The sequence below is a fragment of the Centroberyx gerrardi genome, chromosome 21 (assembly GCF_048128805.1).
Source record: "Centroberyx gerrardi isolate f3 chromosome 21, fCenGer3.hap1.cur.20231027, whole genome shotgun sequence".
Lineage (NCBI taxonomy): Eukaryota > Metazoa > Chordata > Actinopteri > Beryciformes > Berycidae > Centroberyx > Centroberyx gerrardi.
In genome coordinates this window covers 6,746,111-6,770,518 of record NC_136017.1, presented here as the reverse complement: position 1 = coordinate 6,770,518, position 24,408 = coordinate 6,746,111, and the positions used below count along the sequence as shown (strand labels likewise).

The 24,408-nt window shown below is 44.1% G+C and overlaps 1 protein-coding gene across 1 annotated transcript in view; it reads left to right on the top strand.

Moving 5' to 3' along the window:
* The window catches only part of LOC139912951 (receptor tyrosine-protein kinase erbB-4), a 139,879-nt gene that overhangs the window by 95,614 nt on the left and 19,857 nt on the right, over window positions 1–24,408 (top strand). Inside the window, exons 18-20 of the mRNA XM_078291242.1 lie at window positions 1,381–1,503; window positions 2,513–2,611; window positions 6,023–6,208. Of these exons, the coding sequence (XP_078147368.1) occupies window positions 1,381–1,503; window positions 2,513–2,611; window positions 6,023–6,208 (408 nt within the window). The remainder of the gene's footprint in view (window positions 1–1,380; window positions 1,504–2,512; window positions 2,612–6,022; window positions 6,209–24,408) is intronic.

The window sequence follows — 24,408 nt, the reverse complement described above, 5'->3', positions numbered from 1 at the left end:
AGGGTGATTGAATTTGTGTGTTAATGAGTGTGTGTGCGTGTGTGTGTGTGTGTGTGTGTTGAGTGTGATATGCCCTTTGTGGATGGGCGGTTGAATTTGTGTATGTGTGTGTGCGCAGACATGTGTTTGTGTGATGTGTGCTATGTGAAGGGTGATTGAATTTGTGTGTTAATAAGTGTGTGTGCACAGATGTGCATCTGTGTATGTGTTTGTGTGTGTGTGTGATGTGTATATGCGATGTGTATATATAGATGAAGTTGTGTGTGTGATGTGTGCTATCTGGATGTTTGATTGAATTTTGTGTGTGGATGTGGATGTGTTCTATGTGAAAGGATGAATTCATTTATGTGTGTGTGTGTGTGTGTGTGTGTGTGTGTTTCTGCATGTGTTTGCATGATGTATGGTAAGTGAATGGGTCTTTTTGTGTGCATGTTGACGTGTGTCTGTGTGTGTGTCTGTGCTCATGCTTGCTTGTCTGCATGTGTGTGTGCTTGTGTGTGTGTGTGTGTGTGGGCGGGTGTCTGTATGGCGCTTCCTTCCCTCTGGCTCAGATCATTTCACAGCTCGGCTACAGGTGCCAGCTCTTGCTCTTTATATTTAGTAGCCGAGGCTTTGTTCAGCGGCTAGCGGTGAGGCGGGTGGCCGGCCAGCTGCTGGGATGCTGTTCGGTGTCAGCTGTTATTGGCAGCCAGGCGGTGTGGAGGAGGCTTGTCATACCCTTGAATTGGAATTGTTTTGTATGTGCACAGCTGGTGAGCCGCTACTCTTTGTCGGCTGTGATAGTAGCTGACACCAAACTGTGATTTGTTTAGTGTGTGCACGCTGCGGCCTAAACTGGCAGTTCAGACAGAGCTTCACATTCAGTGTCCCTGTGTTTTTTTTTTTATTGTTCTTGGAGTAACAGGATAGTTCATAAATGACTGAAAGATGTGCGAGTGTGTGTGTGTGGACACTGCGATAACATGAGTATCGGACACAGGACAGTCACCGAAATTTCTAACTGCATCTGTATCGTTTTTGTCCCCTTATTTATTCTTGCATCCATGTGGAGATACTACAGACGAGCCTGGGTGTTCACCAGCAACTTCCCTTTCCAGCGCTTTTTTATCATTATTTTGAATGGAATGGTTGCACATAATTGAGCGTTCCCAACAGCGCTGGAGCCTTTCAGAGGGTTTCAGAGCGTTAGAGAGTGTTAGAGGTTAAAAATATTTTAACTTCAAGCAAGAGAGAGCCACACTTCAGCTTTTCAGTAGTTCCACAGCAACAGCAGTAGCCGTGAGCAGCACTTCCCATCTTTTTGGCACTGAGGTGGCCAGTGGGCGCAAGGGCTAAATGATTCATATGTGTATGTGTGTGTGTGTGTGTGTGTTTTCTCAGCTGGTGGAGCCCCTGACCCCCAGTGGGACGGCCCCAAACCAGGCTCAGCTGCGTATCCTGAAAGAGACGGAGCTGAAGAGGGTAAAGATCCTGGGCTCCGGAGCCTTCGGTACAGTCTACAAGGTCAGCATAAGTGTGTGTGTGTATGTGTGTGTGTGTGTATCTGCATGTGTGTTTGTGTATGTGTGATTGTGTGTGGCAAGTAGCAATCCACATTCAAATGTAGGTCTTCCGCAATATAGACCCAATATCAGTGAATCATCTAAAGGTTAAACATCCATGGTGAAGGAAGATATTCAGGCGTAAAGCTTCTTTCAACTCGCCCTCTCACAAGCAGAACAGACCCTGCTTGACAACCTAAACAATAAGAATAAACATTTCTCTTTGTCAGAGCATATCCTGACAGACCTGAGCCTCGGGCGGCTCAAGGATCTGGAACGGAAATTGGTGTTTGCTTGCCAACTTCACTGCCCTTGGCAAAATTATTCATAACCACCCCTAAACTCAGCAAACCCACCAGAATAAATATTGCATTCTCAACTACCGGCTCTAAATTACCTCTCAATTCCCGTATTTATGGCCCTATTTATTTTATAACCCTATTTTACTACAAAGCTCCATACTTAATCCGGATACATAGACCTCCATTAATTTATGGCCATATTTTGCTCCACAGCTCCTCGCTTGTAGCAGGTGGTTCCATTCCGGTACCACGTACTAAGTGAAAAGGTTTAATTGCTTAATTTTATTTTCACCGGGTAATTTTTTCCCCCCGACTTTTTATTGCAGATTAAGACTCTTTGAGACAATAGACTAGTAATGAAGAAGAGGAGAGGAAATTACCACATCCACCAGTGTCACACTACGCTTCCTCAATTTTTCCTGTGGTCCCTTAAGATATAAGACAATTTTTACAGTGAGAAATGCATCATGATGGTGCGGCTTTCGACAAATGAGTGGGTTAGCGGAGTAGCAGGTGCTGTAGTTGTGATCAGCAGAAAACTCGGATGCGGATGCTGCCGTTAACCCAGGCCATCCCTATCAAAATCATCAGGGCCATAGCTGTGTGTGCTTGTGTGTGTTTAGTGTCATTCAAGGCTGTAAGTTTATGGTGATTGCTCGTATATTCCAGGGAATTTGGGTCCCAGAAGGTGAAACGGTGAAGATCCCCGTGGCCATTAAAATCCTCAACGAGACCACTGGACCTAAAGCCAATGTGGAGTTCATGGACGTGAGTATTTATATTGCAACAGTGTGTGTGTGTGTGTCTTTTGTTTGTGTGTGTGTGTGTGCGTGCCATAAAGTCCTAGCCTTGTCAGTGGAATGTCTGAACCTGTCACTTTGTGGGATTGTGCATTCGGCGGTAAATTCTTATGAGAGTACCCTCTCAGTCAGAGGCAGTAATAAAGTGAACTCCAGCACGCTGTGGAGCCCGGCATGTATTGAGCGAGACTCTATTAAAAACACCACTTGTTTATGAGATATTGCTTTATTGGAATCTGGGGCGATAGAGGATGGGAGACAGAGACGGGAAGGAGAGAAGGAAGGAGAGCGTAAGCTGGGGAATTTCCGCTCCTCTCCTCTCCGATCCCTCTTCTTCCATCTATGCTCTCCTCCCTTTTTCCTATCTCTCTCTCCTCCCTTTAGTCATATTTCCTCCTTCTTCCGTATCTCTCTCCTCCTAGAAAAAGAGGAAGAGAAAAAGACAAAAAAGGGGATGCAACAGGGGATTTCCTTTCCCCCGTGGCCTCTCCTCTCCTTTCATCCCTCTTCTCTGCCCTCTTCCCTGCTCTCTTCTCATTTCCTTTCTTGTCTCCTTTCTCCTCTCCTCTCCTCCCATGCGTCTTTGACTCTTTCCTCCACCTCTCTTCTCTCCTCCTTCCCTCTCCTCTCCTCTGTCCCTCTTTCCTCCCAGCGGGGGTCTCTGTCCATCCAGAGCCAATATGCTCTGTCTGCCGGCTTGTTAAACAGCAATCTAAAGGCAGGCTCACGCCTCGCCACTGGGAAACTAGCCACTGGAGTGCCAGCTCCAAACACACTCCTAACACACACACACACACACACACACACGTAACCAACAACACATGCTCATGTAGGCTACATGCATGGAGGCACCGACTGCGCACACACACACGCAGACTTTTTCCTCACTTCCCGACTGTTTTTGCACTTCATACCCCTTCTCCCCCATCTGTGCATGCGCAACACTCACACAGTAGCACACACACACTCACACACACACACCTAAACACAAATTACAACAAAACACTTCCCAAGCTGCCTTGCATGTGATAGATGCAGGGCGATTTGCTTGCACTTGCAAATATGTGCCTTTGAGTGACCAGTTTGATTATTTGATATGAGAAATGCAAACACGTAATAATACACACTCGAATTTAGTGTGTATTAATGTGTGTGCACATACGCTCAGGACATACACACACACACACACACACACGCACTCACACAGAAACATGCATCAGTGTTGCAGGGCTCTGCCAGTCTATCACCCAGGGTGTGTGTGTCTTTGTGTGTGTGTGTGTGTGTGTGTGTGTGAGTGAGTGAGAGAGCGAGCAAGTGAGCTAGATGGGAAAGGAGGGTCAGGCGGCAGTAATGGAGGTCAGCGCTCAGGGAGATGAGAGAGAGAAACCAAAACACCCACACCCACACACACACACACACACACACGCACGCACTCACACACACGCACACACACACACACACACGGAACCCTCGTAATGTTTGCCCCGAGAGTAGGAAGCAAGAGCAGAGTTTAGCCCGACACAGTTTACGACTCCCGGGTCTTTTGGGATCACAGAGAAAGAATAAGAGCGCTCTCTCTCTCTCTCTCTTACACACACACACACACACAGATGTCCTCCCTTGCTCTTTCCCTTCGCCCCTCTCCTCTTCTTCTCTATTGATCCCGAGGTACAGGGTATACCCGGCGTAGAGGTGGCTGTCGCTGTATAATCTTCAGCAGTCGGGGAGGGAGGGAGGGTGGTTTTATGAAGTGGAGATGTAGTGCCACTACTTTGGGCCGGCAGGCTCTGTTTAAATCAGGGCACTGATGGTGCCAAAAGCCCCCCCCCCCCCACACACACACACACACACATCCTGGCCCCTGTCTCTATGGCCCCCCTCCTGTTTAGAATTAATCTACTCACAGCCACCACACACCACACACCACTCTCCCTCTAAGCTCATTCTTTAGCATCTAAATTTAAAAAGGCACCTCATCTATCTATCAGCCGCCCCGGGGCCCAGCCTGGATATACACCACCTCGACCATTTGGTGTGTGTGAAAAGGGTGTGTGTGTGTGTGTGTGTGTGTATTTATATAAGTGTGTGTGCGTCTGTGAGTTTGAGAAAGCTGGCAAGAGTGTGTGTATCTGTGTGTGAGAGTGTGTGAATGAGAGAGAGAGAGAGAGGAGAGGGGAGGCAGTGAGAGATGAAGAGAATCACTGAAGTGAGTGTTTTTTAAGCAATGACTTTGAGTGCAGCTTCTGCTCGGCCATAATGCGTACACGCCGGCCATGGATATCAGCCTCGCCATCATAACACTTCATCGCCACCACACACCCTTCTGGTTGCAGCTCCGCCATAACAATTACCCAACATCAAGTCCCAACTGTGCAAACCGCTTTATCCATCTGCTACGGAAACAGACAGAAAGAGAGAGAGAGGGAGAGAGAAGGAGATGAGAGAGCAAGCACAGCAAATGCATTTGCACACAATATCAAACAAGAGAGAAAAATGGAAAGTAGTTTTTGCTATATGAAATCAAACACATTTCGACTTTATATTAGACAGCACCCGGTACTAACAAGCATACACCACACATATTTGGTGTTTTAAATGTGTTGGTGCAAAGCATCTCTCAGTGTATTACACATATTGAAATATTGATGAATAAGGCTACTTTATGGGGCTTTGAATAAGGTTTCTGCAGGATTTACACAATTTTCTCACACAGATGCTGTGCATGCAGATACAGTCGTCAGCCCAGAAGTCTCTCTTTTTGCATGTTACTCCGCCCCCAGGAGAAAGACTTTGGAAAAGAATACAGTGTTAACCATGAAATAACGGATGCACAGAGCGTGGACTTCTACAATAGATTGTACTTTATACAGTAGATCCCAAAGCACCCCATTACCACCAACCGACCAGTCATACTCACACACATACTGCACCATTATTGGGGTGAAATCACTGAATCATAGGTTTCCAGTTTTTGAGTTTTGAAAAGAATCCACTTTTTGATTTGTTTGATTTTAGAGTGACTTGAACTCAACCCTGCTACCTACAACCAAAGGAATAATAACAATAGTGATTCAAACGATATACAGTTCTTGAAAGCTTTTACATTTGCTGCTCTAAACACCCGGTGTGTGGTAGAGATTTCGTGGGAAACATCCTCTGGCATACAGGGAGTGATGCATCTCTTGGAAGTTTAGTGCAAAAACACCAAAGACATCATCAAAGTAAAAAAAAAAACACAAGGATTTTGAGGATTACCACTTTATCCCAACATGCAGACACACACTTCACGCACACTACAGACACATGCACACCCGTGTCAAGTATCCCCATGGCAGCAGTCCTCTAAGTTTCTCTCTCTGCCTCTCCTCCACTCACCCAGGAGGCCCTGATCATGGCCAGCATGGAGCACCCCCACCTGGTGCGTCTGCTGGGCGTCTGCCTGAGCCCCACCATCCAGCTGGTCACCCAGCTCATGCCCCATGGGTGCCTCCTCGACTACGTCCACGAGCACAAGGACAACATCGGATCGCAGCTGCTGCTCAACTGGTGTGTCCAAATCGCCAAGGTAAGGGACTGCGGTCACAGAGATTTCGGGTGTTTGGGGGGATTTGTCTCCGTGTGTGTACGTGTTGGTGGGTGGTTGGGTGTGTTTGTGTCAGGGGGTTTGAGTGTGTTTGTGCGTATTTCACTAGCAAGCTTTTTCACTATATGATATCATGGCACGTTAAAAATTCATATTGAATTGACGACAGGAGGGTGAGTAGCTAAAATCTGCTGTTTTTGACTAAATTAACATAAGTCTTTGGTGACATAACAGGACAAAAACCTACATTTTTGTCAGTGTGACTGTAAAACGTGAAGTTTGACTGCTACGTTTCCCTGGGGCTAGCACGAGTTGTGTTGCTCGGATTGTGATGTGTTTGGTATCGTTGGAAAGAGGAGTGTGTCTAGTTTCGTTTGATATCAAGCATTTCGTTGCCGTGTGATGAGAACATTATCCCAGCGCCTCTGAAACATGACTGGCCCTTGTATTTACAAAGCTTATATTTTCACGACACTATTATTCAAACCCTTTGTAATCAGACATTAGTTTGGACAAAATACATTTGGTTTACTGATTCTGAAGTCCCCCCTCTTTCCAAAACAGTACAACACTCATGTCATCAATAAAAAAATGCAACTTTTCTCTGCAACTTTTCCTCGCTATGCCATTTTTATCCCAGTACTGGGGCTGTCGGATAGAAGGAAATCAGCTTTGGTGTTGAAGTAATATCAGAACAAGAAAATGCAGTTTGCAAATATGGATGACTATGAACATGAGCTTTAATTTTGGTGCTATATGCCGTTTACTTAGGTTTTCCATGTTTGTGCAGGCCGTCATTATTCAAAATATTTGCTGGGTCCCTACAGGGTTCAATAAAGTATCACATCATTATTGTGTGTGTGAGAGAGAACACATACAGAGCAGATTTCGGAGCGTGTTTGTGTTGACATCGTAGTATGAATCTCTTCCAGTTCGCCCCTGTTGATCCTAATTATCCTCACTGCTTGACACAACACAGCGCAATGATCACATTCACGGTCTTTCACGGCGACATGACGGGCCACCGACACAGTGAAGGAGCAGACAGGACTAGTTTGCCTTGAACTCTAACATGGGGGCAGATCAACGCAGATCAGTCTTCAAGGAAGAGAGTGACTACGCAAAAAGTCAACAAATTAATGACAGCGCGACTCATTCTCCGCCACCCAAACACAATCTGTACTTATTATCGTTGAGACAGCAGTAGTGCTGCTGAAATATTGTGTGTACTTTTGCTTATCCAAAGAACATTTGTGTTTTGTTGTGCAAATTAAGTAGATACAGACAGACTGCTTGATAGTGTAACTGCCTGGGAAAGATTTAACTTCTCTGAGTTATAACTCCAGGCTGTGCTACTATTACATGCTGCACAGGCACACATCTGCCTGTGATGCAGAAGCATTCAACATCAGCTTTGCAAGCAGTGGCAGCATAAAATTATCTGAAAAAAAGGCTGAATTACTACTGATCTGACAGGAATTTAGACAAGATAATCACTATGCACGCAATTTTTTTAACCTTTACTTACTGTATGTGGGAAAAGTTGATTGAGCATGTGTGCTCTTTTTCAGCACCACCCTGCTTCACATTCACACAGCTGCATACATTAAACACCTGGCAGCTGCTCAGTACAACCAGTCTGCTCCTGTTAACTGTTGGCAGTTGGGGGTTAAGTGCCTTGCTCAAGAGCACAGTAGTTGTTGAGGAAGGGGAGAGTGTCTGTTGTTATCTGTCTGTCTGTGTCTGTCTTATTGTAATGTTCACCGCCCAGATTTTTCCTGTCAGTCTGGGGATTCGAACCAGCAACCTTCCACTCACAAGCCCTCTTCTCTGCCTGTGAAAAAGAGCCACACTTTATGATGCAAATTTGGAGTCAGTTTGCAGATACTAGCATACCTTCTGTAACACAATAAATAATAAATGCATACAATATTTGGAGTGCTCCCACTGTTACGATTAGAACAGATTGTATTGATTGGCAGAACTAATTACCTGGTATTTAACTGCAGATTAGAGTTTTAGTTATCTAAACATTTCTCGGAGGCAGAGATCCTCTGGAGGCAAAAATATTCTCAGAACAACAGTAATGTGTTAGACTGAAGCCCAGGAAAAAGGCAAGAGGTAAGAGAGGAGCAAGCTAATATTATGAAGCCTAGCGATTGAAAGAATGTAATCTAGCCATACTAAGTTAGGTTAGCTAGTTAGCCTATGTTGGAATCTGCATATGTAGTCAAACCCAGCATGACCTTCTTTCATCCACATGTCTGTCATATACTGTGTCTTAATCAGAAGGTGTGTCGAGGTTTAAAGGGAAGGCAATGGGGAATTAAGTAGTAATGAGCAGGCTGTAAGCCGACTGGTACTACTGATATACTGTTCAAGGCCATGGCCTTTCTCTGTCTGTGTTCTCAAGTAACCTTTGCACAAGAATACTGTTCTCTCTTCAGTCAGAGATAAAGATAGTCTTTGTGTTTGCCTCCCTCTCCTGCTCTCTCTCCCTGTGTGTGCATTCATGAAATGAAACGGAGTGATCAGACTTGACTCCTGTGTTGGCTAGTGGCTGCTGCTATTCTTCACTCTAAAGCCTAGCTGATCTTCCAAGATCATGAGTGCCATGCTCATGAATGGATGAAGAAAATAAATCATTTCCATTTCCATTTTTATTTAGATTTTCTTGTCATTCAAGTTTGCAAGTTAGCTAACATTGAGGTTTAGCTCAACCAGTGAGATTATTTCTTCCTCCAGAGCAGCTCTGCCTCCAAAAAACTGTTTATAAAACTAAAACTTCAATCTACTATTTAACTGGGCAAGCCACATATGCGGATGGAGGGTGCATCTGCATTGATCTGCAGATCCCAAGCGCTGAACCTCTGAAAACAGGGCCATTCAGAGTGGTCAGTTATAATGGAGTCTTTTTCACAAGGCACAGGTAGGGCTCATAACATCATTTTTTCCCCACTGACCCTGGAAATACAGTGTTGTGATACAGTGTAAATGGCTTCGCTTTTGACCTGTACGTCTCTGATACCGGTTGTCACTTGAGAGTGCAGTCACACTGATGTTACCATCAGCTAGCTTACAACCCAGCACGCTCCCACCAAACAGCACTATCGACCCACAAACCACAGCTTCACAAATGACCCACTGTACGGAAAACTCTTTTACCGACCAATCTTCAGATCATTTTCTCTCTCTCTCTCTCTAAGACTGTACGGTTTTTGTGTTGGTGAGAGTATGGAATTGAATTGTACTGGTCATCATTAGGGGCAATGGATGGTCTCTCATCGCGGCCATTTGAGGAGTCGGTGATGAGAGCTTTGGTTTTATAGGGTGGAGGGGGGGGCTGCAACCCCTTATTCCACCATGATGGATGATTCCCATGAGCTTGAGGAACAGGTTACTTAAGCAGGTACTTATTGCCATAATTGGATTCGATTTCACCTGTGGCGGCAGGGGGAAGTGTCGGCTTCTCTGTGGCATTGGAAGAGCAAGAGAGAGAGATTGTTCACAATTGTCCAATGAGCTCAGCCCACATGGCATTCGGTTGAGTTAAAGTGCTTCATTGTGATTGATAATTTAATGTGGCTCGTGATATCTTCTTCCCTCTTGCTGTAGGCTCCAGTGAATCAAGATGAAGGTCCTTGATTGACTGTGATGCATTTCTCTGTTTTCACGTTTTCCCCCTAGAAACACATTTTAAGTTGGAAATCGTACAGATATACTTACATTGATGGCACAGTGAGCTGTGACCTATAATTTGTTTTCAGTTAGTGAATCAACTGGAATCAATAGAGGTTTTTTCACAGCGGTATTAGTCATAGAAAGACTTGTCCTTTCTTTGCTTTGGCTCCCACTTCTGTCAGTCAGAACCAGACTGGGGCCCAGAGAGTAGATGCAAATTATTTTTAGCATTTGTTCCTGTGCTTGCAGGTACTTGCGAGCATACTAACTACACTGGCTTTCAAATTCTGTCTATGGTTGTCTAAACTCTTTGGACCTCATTGCAAACCCCGACCATCTGTCACCTTCCGAGGCTAACAACAAACCATAAAAAAGAATTTGCAAATGCTGTTAAACCAGGTCAGATGAGACTTGTGGAAGAACATAGTCCTTGAGTCCAGCGCTGTCCCCTTGAATTATCACCAGTTTTCTACATATATTAGTGTTTTTGCTCTTGATAATTTCTTTGTTCTCTCTTTGAAAGCATATTTTATTCATATAAAAGCATATTTTAAGATTACTAAACTGAACTGAGCTAAAACCTGGTAAATGAGTCGTGTCTTGATTCCAGTCCACTCCTTATTGATACTGTATGTGTTTCCAGTTGCTGCAGGGGGGAGTTCATTTTTCTGTATGTGTAGTCCAGACCACACAATCTTGCCCAGGGTGTCAAAATGCTCTCAGCAATAAAGCCAGATAGCTTCTTTCTTCTAACTTTTATCAGCCTCGTGGATCCAACTAGTAGGTCCTCCATCATAAAGCCCCCAGGTGTTTTTCAAGCCAGAAAGACATAACGCTCCCCGTGGTGTGTCCATGAGTGTTAATGCGTGTCTTTGTATGCATGTGTGTGTATGTTTTTGTGTCTGTATTTGCACACACCCCTATGTGTGTGTGTGTGTGTGTGTGTGTGTGTGTGTGTGCATGTGAGCAGAATAAATAACTCGGAGCGCTCTCTCTGAGTGATCTTTGCGCTCTCAAGGTAATGATGGGGAACTTCTCCTTCAGGAGAAAAAGCATCCTGTGAAAATAACTCCCTCTCAGTCTACAGTAGCTTTGAAAAGGGTGCTGTTAAGGTAGAGGACAGGGAGGGAGGGAGGGAGGGAGGGAGGGAAACATGAGCGAAGGTATAAAAGAACACAGAGAGAAAGAGAGAGTGCAAAAACAAGACACTTAGAACACATAAAGGGCCATAAAATGTAGAAACTTGGACCAAGGACATATACCATTTGAAGAACATATGCCAGGTGGATGCATTTATCCAAAGCACCCTACACCCATTAGTATATACATTTAGTGGGTTTAGCCAGTGGGAAACAAAGCCCTAACCCTGACTGTGTTAGTGCCACGCTCTACCGATTTAGCTACACAGGACCACAGGAAGAGAAGCTCTCTCCTTTTGTGTGTTTTCCTATTTCACCATAATGCCCTGGCAGCCTGCCAACCCCCACCACCACAACAACAACACACACACACACACTGGCCGTATGTGGGCTCTGACCCGGGCAGGTGACCGCTGTGCTGCAAATTGATTGGCCGCGGCCTGTCGCCAGGCAGTGACTCTTCATCACTGAGTGTTTTGGGCATTGAGATAATGGCCCCCATTAATCTACAGCCACACTCAGGGCTGCCCCACTCCCGCTGCCACACACACACACACACACACACACACACACACACACACACAACGACTGACACTCATTTGGGCACACACTCACGCGCTTACACACACATGCACACACACACAGCTCTCCTTAAATCTGCACAACTCACTTCTATTGTAGCCTCTTCTTACATCCTCCTTCCCTTTCCTTTCCTTTCCTTTCCTTTCTTTTCCTTTCCTTTCCTCTCCTCTCCTCTCCTCTCCTCTCCTCTCAGTTCAGGCTTGTCTTATTGAAACAATAACAGCTACATCTTTTCCTTTTCGTCCATCCATCTATCCATTTCTCTATTTCCGTGGTGGCCATGTTCCGGGGTTTGAAAGAGGTCAAAGGTTGACCTACATCTGTCTGTCCATCACACAGGCCAGGGCACATATCCTCAAGTGACCCTCTGTGTGTGTGTGTGTGTGTGTGTGTGTGTGTGTGTGTGTGTGTGTGTGGATATACACTGTGAGTGCATACAGATGACCACCCTCTCTCCTCCTCCTTCTCTCACTCCATCTCTCCCTCTTCCCCATCTTCTCTTTATCACTCACTAACTGATTCTCTCCCTCTCTCTCTCTCTCTCTCTCTCTCTCTCTCTCTCTCTCTCTCTCTCTCTCTCACACACACACACACACACACACATATACAGAGGTTTTTTTTTCTTCATTAAGTTTTGGATTATTAATGGAATAATTAGGTTTGGGATGTATTGTAATGAACAAATCAATCACTGAATTAAATATGGGATCGGGACTGAGTGTATGTGGGGCTACAGGAGCCTTTTAATTTGGCTCTCCTCTCTCTCTCTCTCTCTCTCTCTTACTCTCTCTTTCTTTCTTGGTCTCTCTCCCCAGGCTCAGTATAATGAAAGTAGAATAGATTCAGTGTGTTGCTGTCCTGGGCCTGCCGGTGAAATGATTGGCTTTGGCATTGAAGCTTAGGCTGGGGCTGGTCGAGGGTCTTGATTGGTTTTGGGGGTTGGAGGTAGACTGGTGGAGGGAGGGGGCTGCAGCCTGTATCTAGGCCACATGTGGGCCTCTGGTTGATGAGTGACGAGTGAATTCATATCTACACACCCACCAGCATAGTGATGGACTGACATTAGCACAACATGCCCTGCAGTGTCACCGCCGGTTAGAGTAGCGCTCTGCTATCATGGCTGCTCCGGACACAGTTTTAGAGATTCACAATGCTAATGATGGTGGTGAACATCGCCTGAAAGTGTGCTGCCTTGTAGTAAAATGTGCATGGAAGCATGTGTACGCATTATAGACTCTAAAAAAAAAGATGGACGTAATGAGTGTGACGTCACCCATAGGTTTCTGAAAGGTCGTTTTGAAGCCTAAAGATCGGGTTTGCGATCGCCACCATGTTGACATTTTTTGGACCCAGAGCAGCCAGAGTGAAGCCGAGGGTTGTCCGCAGAGCCACAGCGCCGCCTGCTATTGGCCCGAATCGACGACCTGTCAATCACTGGACAGGTGACCTGTCAATCACTAGGAAAAAAAACCCTGTTTTATAACCGTCATATCCCGTTAATGACTCAATTATTTTGAAAATCGCCATAAGGACACACATTAGAAGCAGTGAAATTAGCTACTGAGACCATGACCTTTTGTCAAAAAAAATGTATTGACTTTATTTTGAGTGAGAAGTTGGGTTGTGGTCCCACTGACTTGCATGTAGTTGGTTTGGAGTCTTTTTAGAATTCACCCGTGGTTTTGGCCGTTTGGTACACACACATACTGACACGATCATATAAATGTACATACTCACAGGTATACATGTGGACCTGTTCAGAAACATCTGGGACAGAAATGTCATTCCTGAGGACTGGGTCAAATGTCTGATTGCCAAAATCCCAAAGAAAGGCAATCTACAAAACTGCAACAACTGGCGAGGCATCACATTGCTATCCATATCATCCAAGGTCTTCTGCAGAATCTTGCTGGGCAGAATTGACATGGCGATTGACACCAAACTGAGGCAGGAACAGGCAGGCTTCAGGAAAGGAAGAGGGTGCACTGCCCAGATCTTTACACTAAGGAACATCATTGAGCAATGCATGGAGTGGAACAATCAGAAATCAGAAAGCTTTTGACAGCTTACACCGTGACACCCTGTGGAAGATCGTGCAATCCTGTGGAATTCCTCCAAAGATGACTGCATTGATAAGGATGTTTTACCATCAATTTGAATGTAGTGTCATCGTAAATGGCAACCTCACTGAATGGTTCCCCGTGGAATCTGGTGTATGCCAGGGATGTATCATCTCCCCCATTCTCTTCCTGATTGCCATCGACTGGACCATGCGAAAAACCACCTCAGACAAGCCCAGAGGCATCCAGTGGACTCTCTTCACCCAGCTAGAAGATCTTGATAATGCTGATGACCTGGCTATCCTCTCCACAAATCATACTCACTTGCAAGAGAAGACGGATAGGACTGATAGATTTGCCAAACAGATGGGTTTGCACATTAATATCTCCAAAACCCAAGTGATGTGCATAAATTCAAAACCACATGCACCAATCACTGTGGATGGTAACTCTCTCGATTATGTCGAGGAGCTTACATATTTGGAAGTCTCCTCAGTAAGGACAATGCTTGCAGCAAAGACATCAGCATAAGGCTCAGGAAAGCTCGCAGTGCATTTGCAAGCCTTCAAACCATCTGGAAATCAAAGCAGTACAGCCTAGAAAACCAAGACCCGACTGTATAACAGCAATGTTAAATCAGTTCTGCTGTACGGCTCAGAATGCTGGCGAGTGGTTGAGAGTGACATGAAAAATATCAATGCATTCCACAATGGATGTCTCCGGAAGATATGTCGCATCTTTTGGCCAGAAAAGATCTCCAATGAGGACCTGTACAAAAACACAAACTGTCACAATGTGGTGCAGGAAATTAAACATCGGCGGCTCAAATGGCTCGGACATGTCCTCAGAATGGACCAGGACTGCATTCCTAAAGTAGCCTTGAGATGGACTCCACCCGGAAAGAGGAAACAAGGAAGGCCAAAAACAACCTGGTGGAGAACTGTGACCTCGGAACTGAAAACTAACCTAACTTGGGGCGAGGCACAACATGCTGCACAGGATAGAACCAGATGGAAGCAGATAGTCGCAGCCTTATGTTCCATAGGGAACGAACAGGATTAAGTAAGTAAGTATACATGTGGAAAATTAAGCACATTGGCACAAGCAAATACTCATATGCACTCACACACTCATACACACACACACACACATACAGAAACACACACAAATACACTCACAACATGTTCTTTTTCTGGCCAAATCAGCAGACATCTCCCCCACTGCTTAGTCAGGGAAAGGAAAAGTAAATACTTGGGACTTTTAAATTTGGCTGCTGATCTTTGGCTCTCATCTCCCCCTCTGTGTGTTTGTTTGTGTGTGTGTGTGTGTGTGTGTGTGTTTTTGTGTGTGTTTGTGTGTGTGCTCGCATATCTGTGCGCATGCATGTGTGCTTGTGTGTGTTTATATTCTTGCTTAGATGCGCGGCCATTTGTATGCTTACAGGTTTCTGTGTGTATATGTGTGCGTGTGTGTGTGTGTGCGTGTGTGTGTGTGTGTGTGAAGATTTGCATCCTGTGGCGGCCCCCTGGAGACACCACCCGGTGGTGGGAGATCCAATCTGGTCAGGCTTAGTGCGGAGCCCTCGGTGTCATTCGCTTCTCTGCAAACGCTGCGCTGTGCTGAGCAAACACATCTCCCCCGTACTCATTAGCCAAGCCTTAAGTCCTGCACACTTTCTCCCTTCCTCCCTCCCTCCCTTACTCCCTCCCTCCCTTCCTTCCATCTCCCTTCATCTCTACCTCCCTCGCTCCCCCGAGCTGGATTCCACCCTTTGCTTTGAATCAAATTGCCTCCCTCATGTGCTCTTGTGTGTCTATCATGTCACTGCATCTCATTGAGAGGACCCTCTCAATGGACACTTGCATGTAATGCCCTCACGTGGGCCTGGACACGTGTGTTTAGAGCTCTTCAGCTGCATTCACACTTCAGCTGATTGATTGATTGATTGATTGAATTTATTATAGGCAAAATAGTAATCAAACATGTTAAAAGACATGTTACGCTGAACCCAGAGGCTGGCACATGAAAGTGTCACACAAAACACTTATTTCCAATGTGGTCCTCGATGGAAGACAAATAACACATAGCACAGTAACTATACAGCACATTAAAAAACACAAGAAATTAGAAGGCAAGAAGCCGCATGGCCAGCACACAATACAACATTAAGCACTGACACATTAAACACTTAACTACAAACAGCTGAAGCTGAAAGTGTCCCAATTTGGATTTTTGTTTTTCTTCATATGTGACACAAATCTGATGTTTTCGAATCAACACCAAAAAGCTGCATGGAGTCGCATTTTTCCAATTCTGATCTGATCTGGACCACATGGGAACATGGTGCAGAATCAGATCCCGAGGCGTGCAACCTACATGCGACTTGTATTTCAACGCTCAAATCGGAATTTGTTTATTTGTTATATTATAAGGATCCCCATTAGCTGTTCATGATGCAACAGCTCCTCTTCCTGGGGTCCACACAAATGTGTCGCCATTGCCATGACAATAAGAAAAATCTTATGTCGTTCACCTGTCATAATTCTGGCGCCCACAGCAGCTTGGCTGAGTCAGCGTTCGCATGGAGGACAAAGAGACACAACAATGGAAAGAATGCCAAATGCTTGATTGGTATTTGGGGAGACGCCACATAATGTGTTCGAAACAAGCGGGAGAAGCGTCGGTACAAAATGGATTTGACGTTTTTTGTTATTGTAACTCTGCACATGTCTTTTCAACAACGCTGTCAGTTCGTATTGGGATTGGATATGGGTTACATCCTAGAACAGTCACCCAAAAAAATTGTTTTCATTTGTTCTCTCTCTCTCCATGCTACTTGCATTGCCCCAAGGAGACTTTTTTTTTATTTCCCTGATGCAATACTCCCCCTCTCCCTATTGTATAGATTGCCTTGATGCATCTTGAGAGGCCTCTCTTTATCCCTCATTGAAAACACTACAGTGCTCAGCCCGGCCTCCCATAGATGTAGCCCGCATATGCTTAAAAAAACACAAGGAATACTCTTCAAGTGTCTTAGGAGTACCGGGCTTGCATGCATTAGGCCTGTAAAAATAGCAGCGATGTTTGAATATGTTTGTAGATGAAGGGTTTCACTCCGCTATGAATCCATTTTCCAATAAAACAACAAAATGCTTCAGATGCAATATGTGATATCACTGCTGACTGGCATACTGTAGATATACTGTATATAATATCAGCTGAAGATGCCTTGCGGACAGCGGTGTTTTCCTCCGGTGCTGGTTAGAGCAGGAATAATTATCCATACAGTGATGAGAGCATTCTACCGTGCACCAAAAGGCAATTATGATTATGAATTGAAGAGTAACATGAGTCCTGTCAGCAGAGTCCATTCAACTACCTTCAACCTGTTAACGGTTGACGAGCGAAGCTGACGAAGCCCGGGGATGAAACATGTTGTTCGCTCCAGCATATTTATTGTTGAAATATTAAGCATATATACAGTATATAAAAAATGGAACGAGTCTGAAGCCTGTCAGCGTGCGTTAGGACCATACTTTCGTCTTATGGATGGGTAGGAATTTAATGAAGCGTTCCAGTTCAGCGCTTCATAGCACTTTAGGTCAAAGGAAAGCAATTTAGAACCTCAAATTTCCGATGACCCCTCAACTTTGATCCACGTCTTTGTGGGGTTAGGCGTGAAAGACATACTGGGAAAAACCTTGAATTGTAGGAGAGCATTACATTATGCTTCAGTTATAAACGACAAAGGGTGCAGTCCTTCACTTTTTTGTGCATATGAAGTAGCTGCAACAGATATTGTAATGGCAAGCATCAATGATGTATAGCAAATAATAAATGGAATGGATAAATGGAAATCACCAACTGATAGACTTGCACTTTTTTTGTAAAAATGCATCATACTAAGTTATAGTTACACTACCAGTCAAAAGTTTGGACACACCATATTCAATCAAACTTTTGACTGGTAGTGTACATACACACACACACACACACACACACACACACACACACACACACACAAACATTATGCTATTATTCCCCTCCCCTAAAGCATCCTGTATCCTTTTGTATCATCATCTCAACTGCATCCACAGAATTTCTCAAACTGAAATATGCGTAAAGAAGCGGATTTCAGAAACACGTGGTCATGAGGAGAATCCCTGTGAATTTTCCACCATCCGCCGTTCATCTGCATGCGCGCGTACGCCTACGTCTAATGGGCCTCGGCTCCAGCCATCTCCGGTAATGGACCTCAGAGAGGTGACCGATCCAATCAGGCCTTCCCGCCCTGCGGATCTGGCAGTCAAATCCCTCCCCTTATGCATCCTTGAGCACTGCTGATCCTTACAGATAATTAGATAGACCCGGGGGGCTTATCCCTCCGCCACAGCTCTCCTCATCGCCCCATCCTCTTCCTCCTCCATCACCCCGTTTCCTTTTTTTGTTGGATCAGCAGGGACACGTGTGCACTCCTGGGGATCGCTGTGTGTGTTTGAATGCGTTTGTGTTGGAGAAAAAAAACAAAACCGAATGCTCAGGGTGCAGATTAGTTGGCGGTAAAGGGGATTTCTTTTGTTTTTTTTGATGTAGGATACCATTACAGGTTGCATTGTTTGGTAATCACGGCGTGATGTGCTTCCCGACAAGCTCTGAGATGCGAAATACAGAGTTGTGGGACTGCATTATTAATGAAGCACCAGGGAAATGGAGCTGTGAATGTGGATCACTACTGAAGACAATATACACTACCAGTCAAAAGTTTGGACGCACCTGATTGAATGTACTATGTTTTTCATTCTCTTAAAGCCATTTTGATCTACAGGCTTATGCTGAAATGCTTAAAATTTGTTTCTTAGACAAATATAAACAGTGAAGTTGATGCCTATGTATGAATTTCTTTCCAAAGCCTTTGCCTTTCCATCAAGGCAAAGGGCGGCTACTTTAAAGAATCTAAAATATAAGATAGTTTTGATTTGTTTAACACTTTTTTTGGTCACTGCATTATTCCATTTGTGTTATTTCATAGTTTACTATTATTCTAAAATGTGGGAATAGTAAAAATAAAGAAGAATGTGGTGTGTACATACTTTTGGCTGATAGTGTATGTGTGTGTCCTCCTATGTTTATGTCAGCAGAACAATGAGGTATTGCTGTTATTGAGGTAGCCAGTGGGGAGGTTGAATTGAGAAAACTCCTGTAGCATCTCAGCGGGATAATTACCCGGTGTGATTAAAAATGATAACTTCTCAGTGTCACAGTAAGTATCAGACAAATTATAGGCATTACTGTGAAGGTTGAATGCTGCAGCGGTTGTATCGCTTGCACTCAGTTGAGTCAAATTAGGATTGGATATCCTCACACTCGCGTTCCCTCCCTCGCTCTGCTTCTCTCGCCGGCTCTCTCTCCCTCTCTGTTTCTCACACTCTCTCTCTGTTTATTTCACCTGCTGAACTCGGAGGCTGCTGAGCTGTCGGTGAAACCCATCATTAATGTCCCTCAGAGCGGCCCGTAGGCTATCTTAAACTACACAAACTCCCCAAGATCTCACTTGAGCGCTGCTAATTGATGCTCGGATAACATCATCCCCCAGTGAGGACATTTAGCTAAATTGCTACAAATGTCATCCTTTGTTGCAGCTAATTATTGATTTGATACCAAAAGTGTGATTTTTTTTAGTTTTGTTGTGGATTTAATCACTTTCAAGTTTCGCAACTGAATGACTTTTCTTAGCGGTTCCTTCCCTCGAAAGAGCTGAAATAGATTCCGCTGATCAAAAATTTAGCTTTCCCTTCTAATTTCGCCCCAGCAGCCAAAAAGATTATTGACATTTGCTCATGTAAATTTGCCTGCAGCGGCGTTTTATTGCCTGCGCCGTGACATTTTGGAAGGATCTCGCCATCTCACCGGGGAGTTGAGATCACAGTTACAGGGCTTAGATAGTTTTACATTTGGGTCCGTCTCTTGAGGAGGATATAATTAAGAACGGTGGCAGGCAAGCATCAAGCGCTGATAGGTTCCTATATTGTTTATAAAATCCACTCCCACCGAGGGAATTTCAGCCTCTCGCGCTTTATCTCACTCTCCTGTGCGCACGCATGCATCAAAATCCCACATTGAGTATACACACTCGCTCTTGAAGATGCACACACACACTCATAAACACACACACCGCTCAGCTCAGCTCAGGGTGATGGATAGGAGCATTTTTCCTACGCTGTGGTTCCAGGATGGCTGAATGCGGAGCAAATGGGCCCGCACCCAACTGCTGCGCCGCCGCTGAGCTGATGTTATAGGTGTCACATTATGTCACATTTACCTGGATCGTTCATTAACCATCCAAATACGCAGCCTGGAGCTTATTGGTTTCCGTGGCAACACTAGAGGTGTCGCTCATATAGGGAATCATTCACGATGAGATAGGACGCGATCACAGTACATTATCTAAAACTTTTTTTCTGCATTTATATTCTTTCTTCTGTGCAAATCACTCTGTGCCAAACCTGTTTTCTCAAAGCGCTTTATAAATAAATTTGACTCGACTGTCATCATGACACAGTAGATTAGAATACATTTTGAATTTGTTATGCTAAAAACACATATTGCTCACACATGCTCAAATAAATGCGCACTGGGACGTAGACTGGCTCATTCTCACTCCCTCTCTCTGTCTCTCACACAACACATACACACACTCTCTCTCTAGGACTGCCAGCTCAGTGGGAATGCCCCCCACTCTTGCACACACACACACACACACACACACCACACAGCGCATGACGGACAACCACCTGCACCACCTGAGCAGGCCCATTGTGCACGCTTCTTATCAGACTGGTCCCAGTTCTCGGCAAGCGGACAGTCCCACACTGCTCACATTGTTGTCTTCCTCCTCACCCATTCGGGGGGGGGTGGGGGGTGGGGGGTAGTGAGGTTTTGGAAGGGGGGGGGGGGGGGGGGGATTCACCGCACGCAGCGCTCTTATCTCTCCCTCCGGAAACAGGCACTTCACCTGCTTGCGAATGTGTGGTTCCTGTAAGAAACAGAGCGACTTGTCTTTTTTCCCCCCCCCCGATATAAATCCCCAATTATAACTCATGGATACCCAGCGCAGAGCTTTGTACTTAAAAGAGCTGTGCCATTAAAATCATTGAGGCACTGATGGATCTCACTGCTTCCTGAAAGAGCGTGAGCTAATGTTGCCTGGCAACAAAAATGCAAAGATATAAGTTCCTAGACCGCCTTCACTTCTACAACTCCTCTACAGCTCAGTTTAGTCATTTTTTGGCAAAATACCACATCTCCTGAAGACCTGAACGGAATTTATTACCTGTTGTGCTCCATCACACCCCTCCTCCTCCTCCTCCTCCTCCCACTCCTCCTCTTCCTCCACTTACCTTCCAACTGCTACCCTTTACACCCAGCATCTTTCATTCCACAGCATCCATCTCTCCCGCTGAGGTGTACTGCTCCCTGCAGTTCCTCACCACTCCACTTGTTTTTCACGCCTTGTTTCATCCTCTGTTTTCCTCCATTACTGAAGACTCAGATCTTTAGTCTTCCCTTGCTCCAGCTAGAGAGAAGGTGCTAATGGGTCGCAACACCGGAAATGACCTGTCTGTTACACCCTTTCAGAGTACTTTAAGCCCCTGAAAACAATTCAAGACGCTACAGAGATGAGAAAGAGCAGGAGTGGAGTGGAAAAGAGTATTGCTAAACAAAAAAGGCAGGACCTGCAGTGTGGTTTGGAAATGAGATTTTATCGTTTTTGGTAGCCAGCGTTGGGTCAGAAGAGGACAAACGGATAAAGAATAACCTCTAAGTCATTTGCGTGGGCACAAAAAAACAAAAAGTTCAGAGACTTTGAAGACATTCATTATAAGTTTTACACTCCCTTCAATTTCACATTCACACTTTTGCCTTTGTAGGGCAGAAGAACAGAGCAGAACATCAGGCTGTAGAATGGAACCAAGCTAAGAATATTTCAATTCAATGCAGTGCAATTCAGTTCATTTCAATTCAACCAAACTGAACTGAATTTCCATCCTAGTGCTAATACAATCAAAAAATCATTTTTTGGTAGATGAAATGTTTTGGCTACAATTTAGGCTTGGGCCGATATTCAAAATAATCGAATATTGCGATATTTCATGAATATCGCAATATTTTCACTAGTGGAAGGATAGTAAAAAAACAAAAATAATCATAGTGTTATTGAAAAATGTGTCTTTTTACTTTTCCACAATCAGCCCATTTTCCTGGAAATAGCAGGAATGAGCAAATTACACCAAATGGCCATTGTTTCCTCCAATGCTTGAATCGTAAGCTCAAATTATTAATAGTAATAACTATTCATAGCTTAGAAATTTGATGTAATTTAGAAGAAATAAAATAAAATAGAAAGAAGAAAACAAAAAAAAAGAAAACGGTAGTAGGCTCAAGACTACTACAATTTCCAACTACCATTAATAGTTGAATCAGATGAAAGTACTGATCCTGTGTCAGTGAGGCATCTCTACACCTACAAACTAACACACAGTGGCTGATTGGAGAACATACTCTTGGAATTTTTCTAGATCTATCCAAAGCTTTTGGTACTGTCAATCATGATATTCTACTTGACAAACTGCACTTTTACGGCTTTTGTGACAACACATATAGGTGGTTATCCAATTATGTTCTTGATCGTGTTCAATATGTCTCTATAAATTAATATTCATCTACTAAGGATCAAATATTATGTGGGATCCCACAGGGTTCCATTCTGGGACCCCTGTTATTCCGTGTATATATTAATGACCTAGCTGCTGCATCACCAAATTTATTGCCTCTTTTGTTTGCGGATGATACAAATTTGACTTTGTCACACAAACACAGAAACTCACTTATTGGTGAGACAAATGAAGGCCTAACTAAAATCTCCACTTGGTTTAAACTCAACAAATTATCGTTAAACGTGAAGAAATCAAATTTCATTATATTTACAGGAAAAATAAGAAATACTGTAGATCTACTGCTAAATTAATTATTGATGAACATGAAATCTTACAGGTACAGTCAACCAAATTCCTTGGTGTCTTAATTGATGAAACGTTAAACTGGAAAGATCACATACAGTACATGTAGTCTGTAGAAAAGTGGCAAGATCGCTTGGTATCATCCACAAAATCTCTCCAATGGTTCAGCAGTCCTGTCTAGTAACTCTGTATTAAAGTTTAATGTATCCATATCTGCTATATGGCAATGGATGTATGTATGTATGGGCTGCTATATACCCCACCTCTCTTTATAAAATTTTCATTTTACAGAAAAACTCTAGCCCTACAGCAGTACTCAAGTCTCGTCTCAAAACACACTCTCACTCGTGCAAAGCTCTTAGCTCCCACTGCTCGCCTCTTATTTTATACAGAGCTAAACAGACTCTTGGAGGATTCATCTCTTGAAAAGTTTTGTGAAGTGCAGTGCTTTTTTGCTTGGAATTTGAATATTTCTTTTACTTCTAGTGCTCTGAGGGCTAAAAACATGCTTTTAGTGCTGGTCGAGACACGCAACAGCCCGTCCTTTCCATGGAAACTAACAAGAAAAAGAAGGCAGTGCAGTGAAGAGAGGTGCCTGGTGGGTACTTAACCTTAAAGCTCCTGCATCGCACGTGACCTGACAAAGCTCTCTGCATGCTCTGAGCTGCTGGGAAAAATTCCTGGAAAAATGCGCGTGGTAAATATTTCACACTGAACCTTTCATATAAGGTTCAAGTACATGTTTTCCTGAACTGAACGAATGTATTCAAAGCTGCTGCTCTTGTTGAAGACGACCTTTCATCCGCTCTGACGTCAACATTAACATTGAAGTTTTGTTCCAAAATGACAAAGCCTATACCTGCCGTTTGGAAAAAAAAAGTGACACCTGTTATTAGTAAAATGATTGATAGCACAAAATTAAAACGAATGGCGCTACTTTTATGGATAGAAGGTAACTTATTGCCTTTGGTGACAAAATGACTGGATCATTTATATTTATGAGGTATTGAATAATGAACTTCGGGTAATGATTTTTCTTTGCAACTGAGTTCTTCACTTGCAGCTTGACGATATGATTTCAGTGTGTAAATGAAGAAAATGGCGACTTTAGTGTTGTTTTTTGCTCGTTTCCAGCAGAGATGTCCGTCTCTCTCCAGGACTATGTTTCCATACAAGATGCTAATCCTCTTGCCTATCACGAGTGGGGAAGATTGCGATTTCATTTTGTAGAAGGGCTAGTTTTGAGTCAGACAATGTAGCCACAGACTGGAAATGTCCCGCTGCCACCTTATCTTTCTTTTCCAAGGCCTTCTCTATGAAGTCGTATGGCCCAATCTCAATACCCGGTCTCACGGCTTCACAGACTTTGAGGCACGCTAAGTCCACGAGGGCTTAAACTGTCTCGCTGCGAAATCAGCAAGTGCTTAAGGGCTCTGATGTGAACTTTAGGAGCCTCCTATGACTTTTAGAGTTTGGAAACCTGCAGATTTTTCAGAGGGAATCGACCATAATTCATAGCTTCAGTGAAGTCAATACCAAAACCATCCAAAAAACACACCAAGCATAGGAAGTGTTCTCTGAAATCATCAACATCAACGTCCAAACAACAATTCAGGTGGATCATCAGCCAAAGAAGTGAACATAAGAGAAGCATAAACAATAAAAAAAAAAAAAAAAACAGAAAGACAGCAGGAAACAAAATC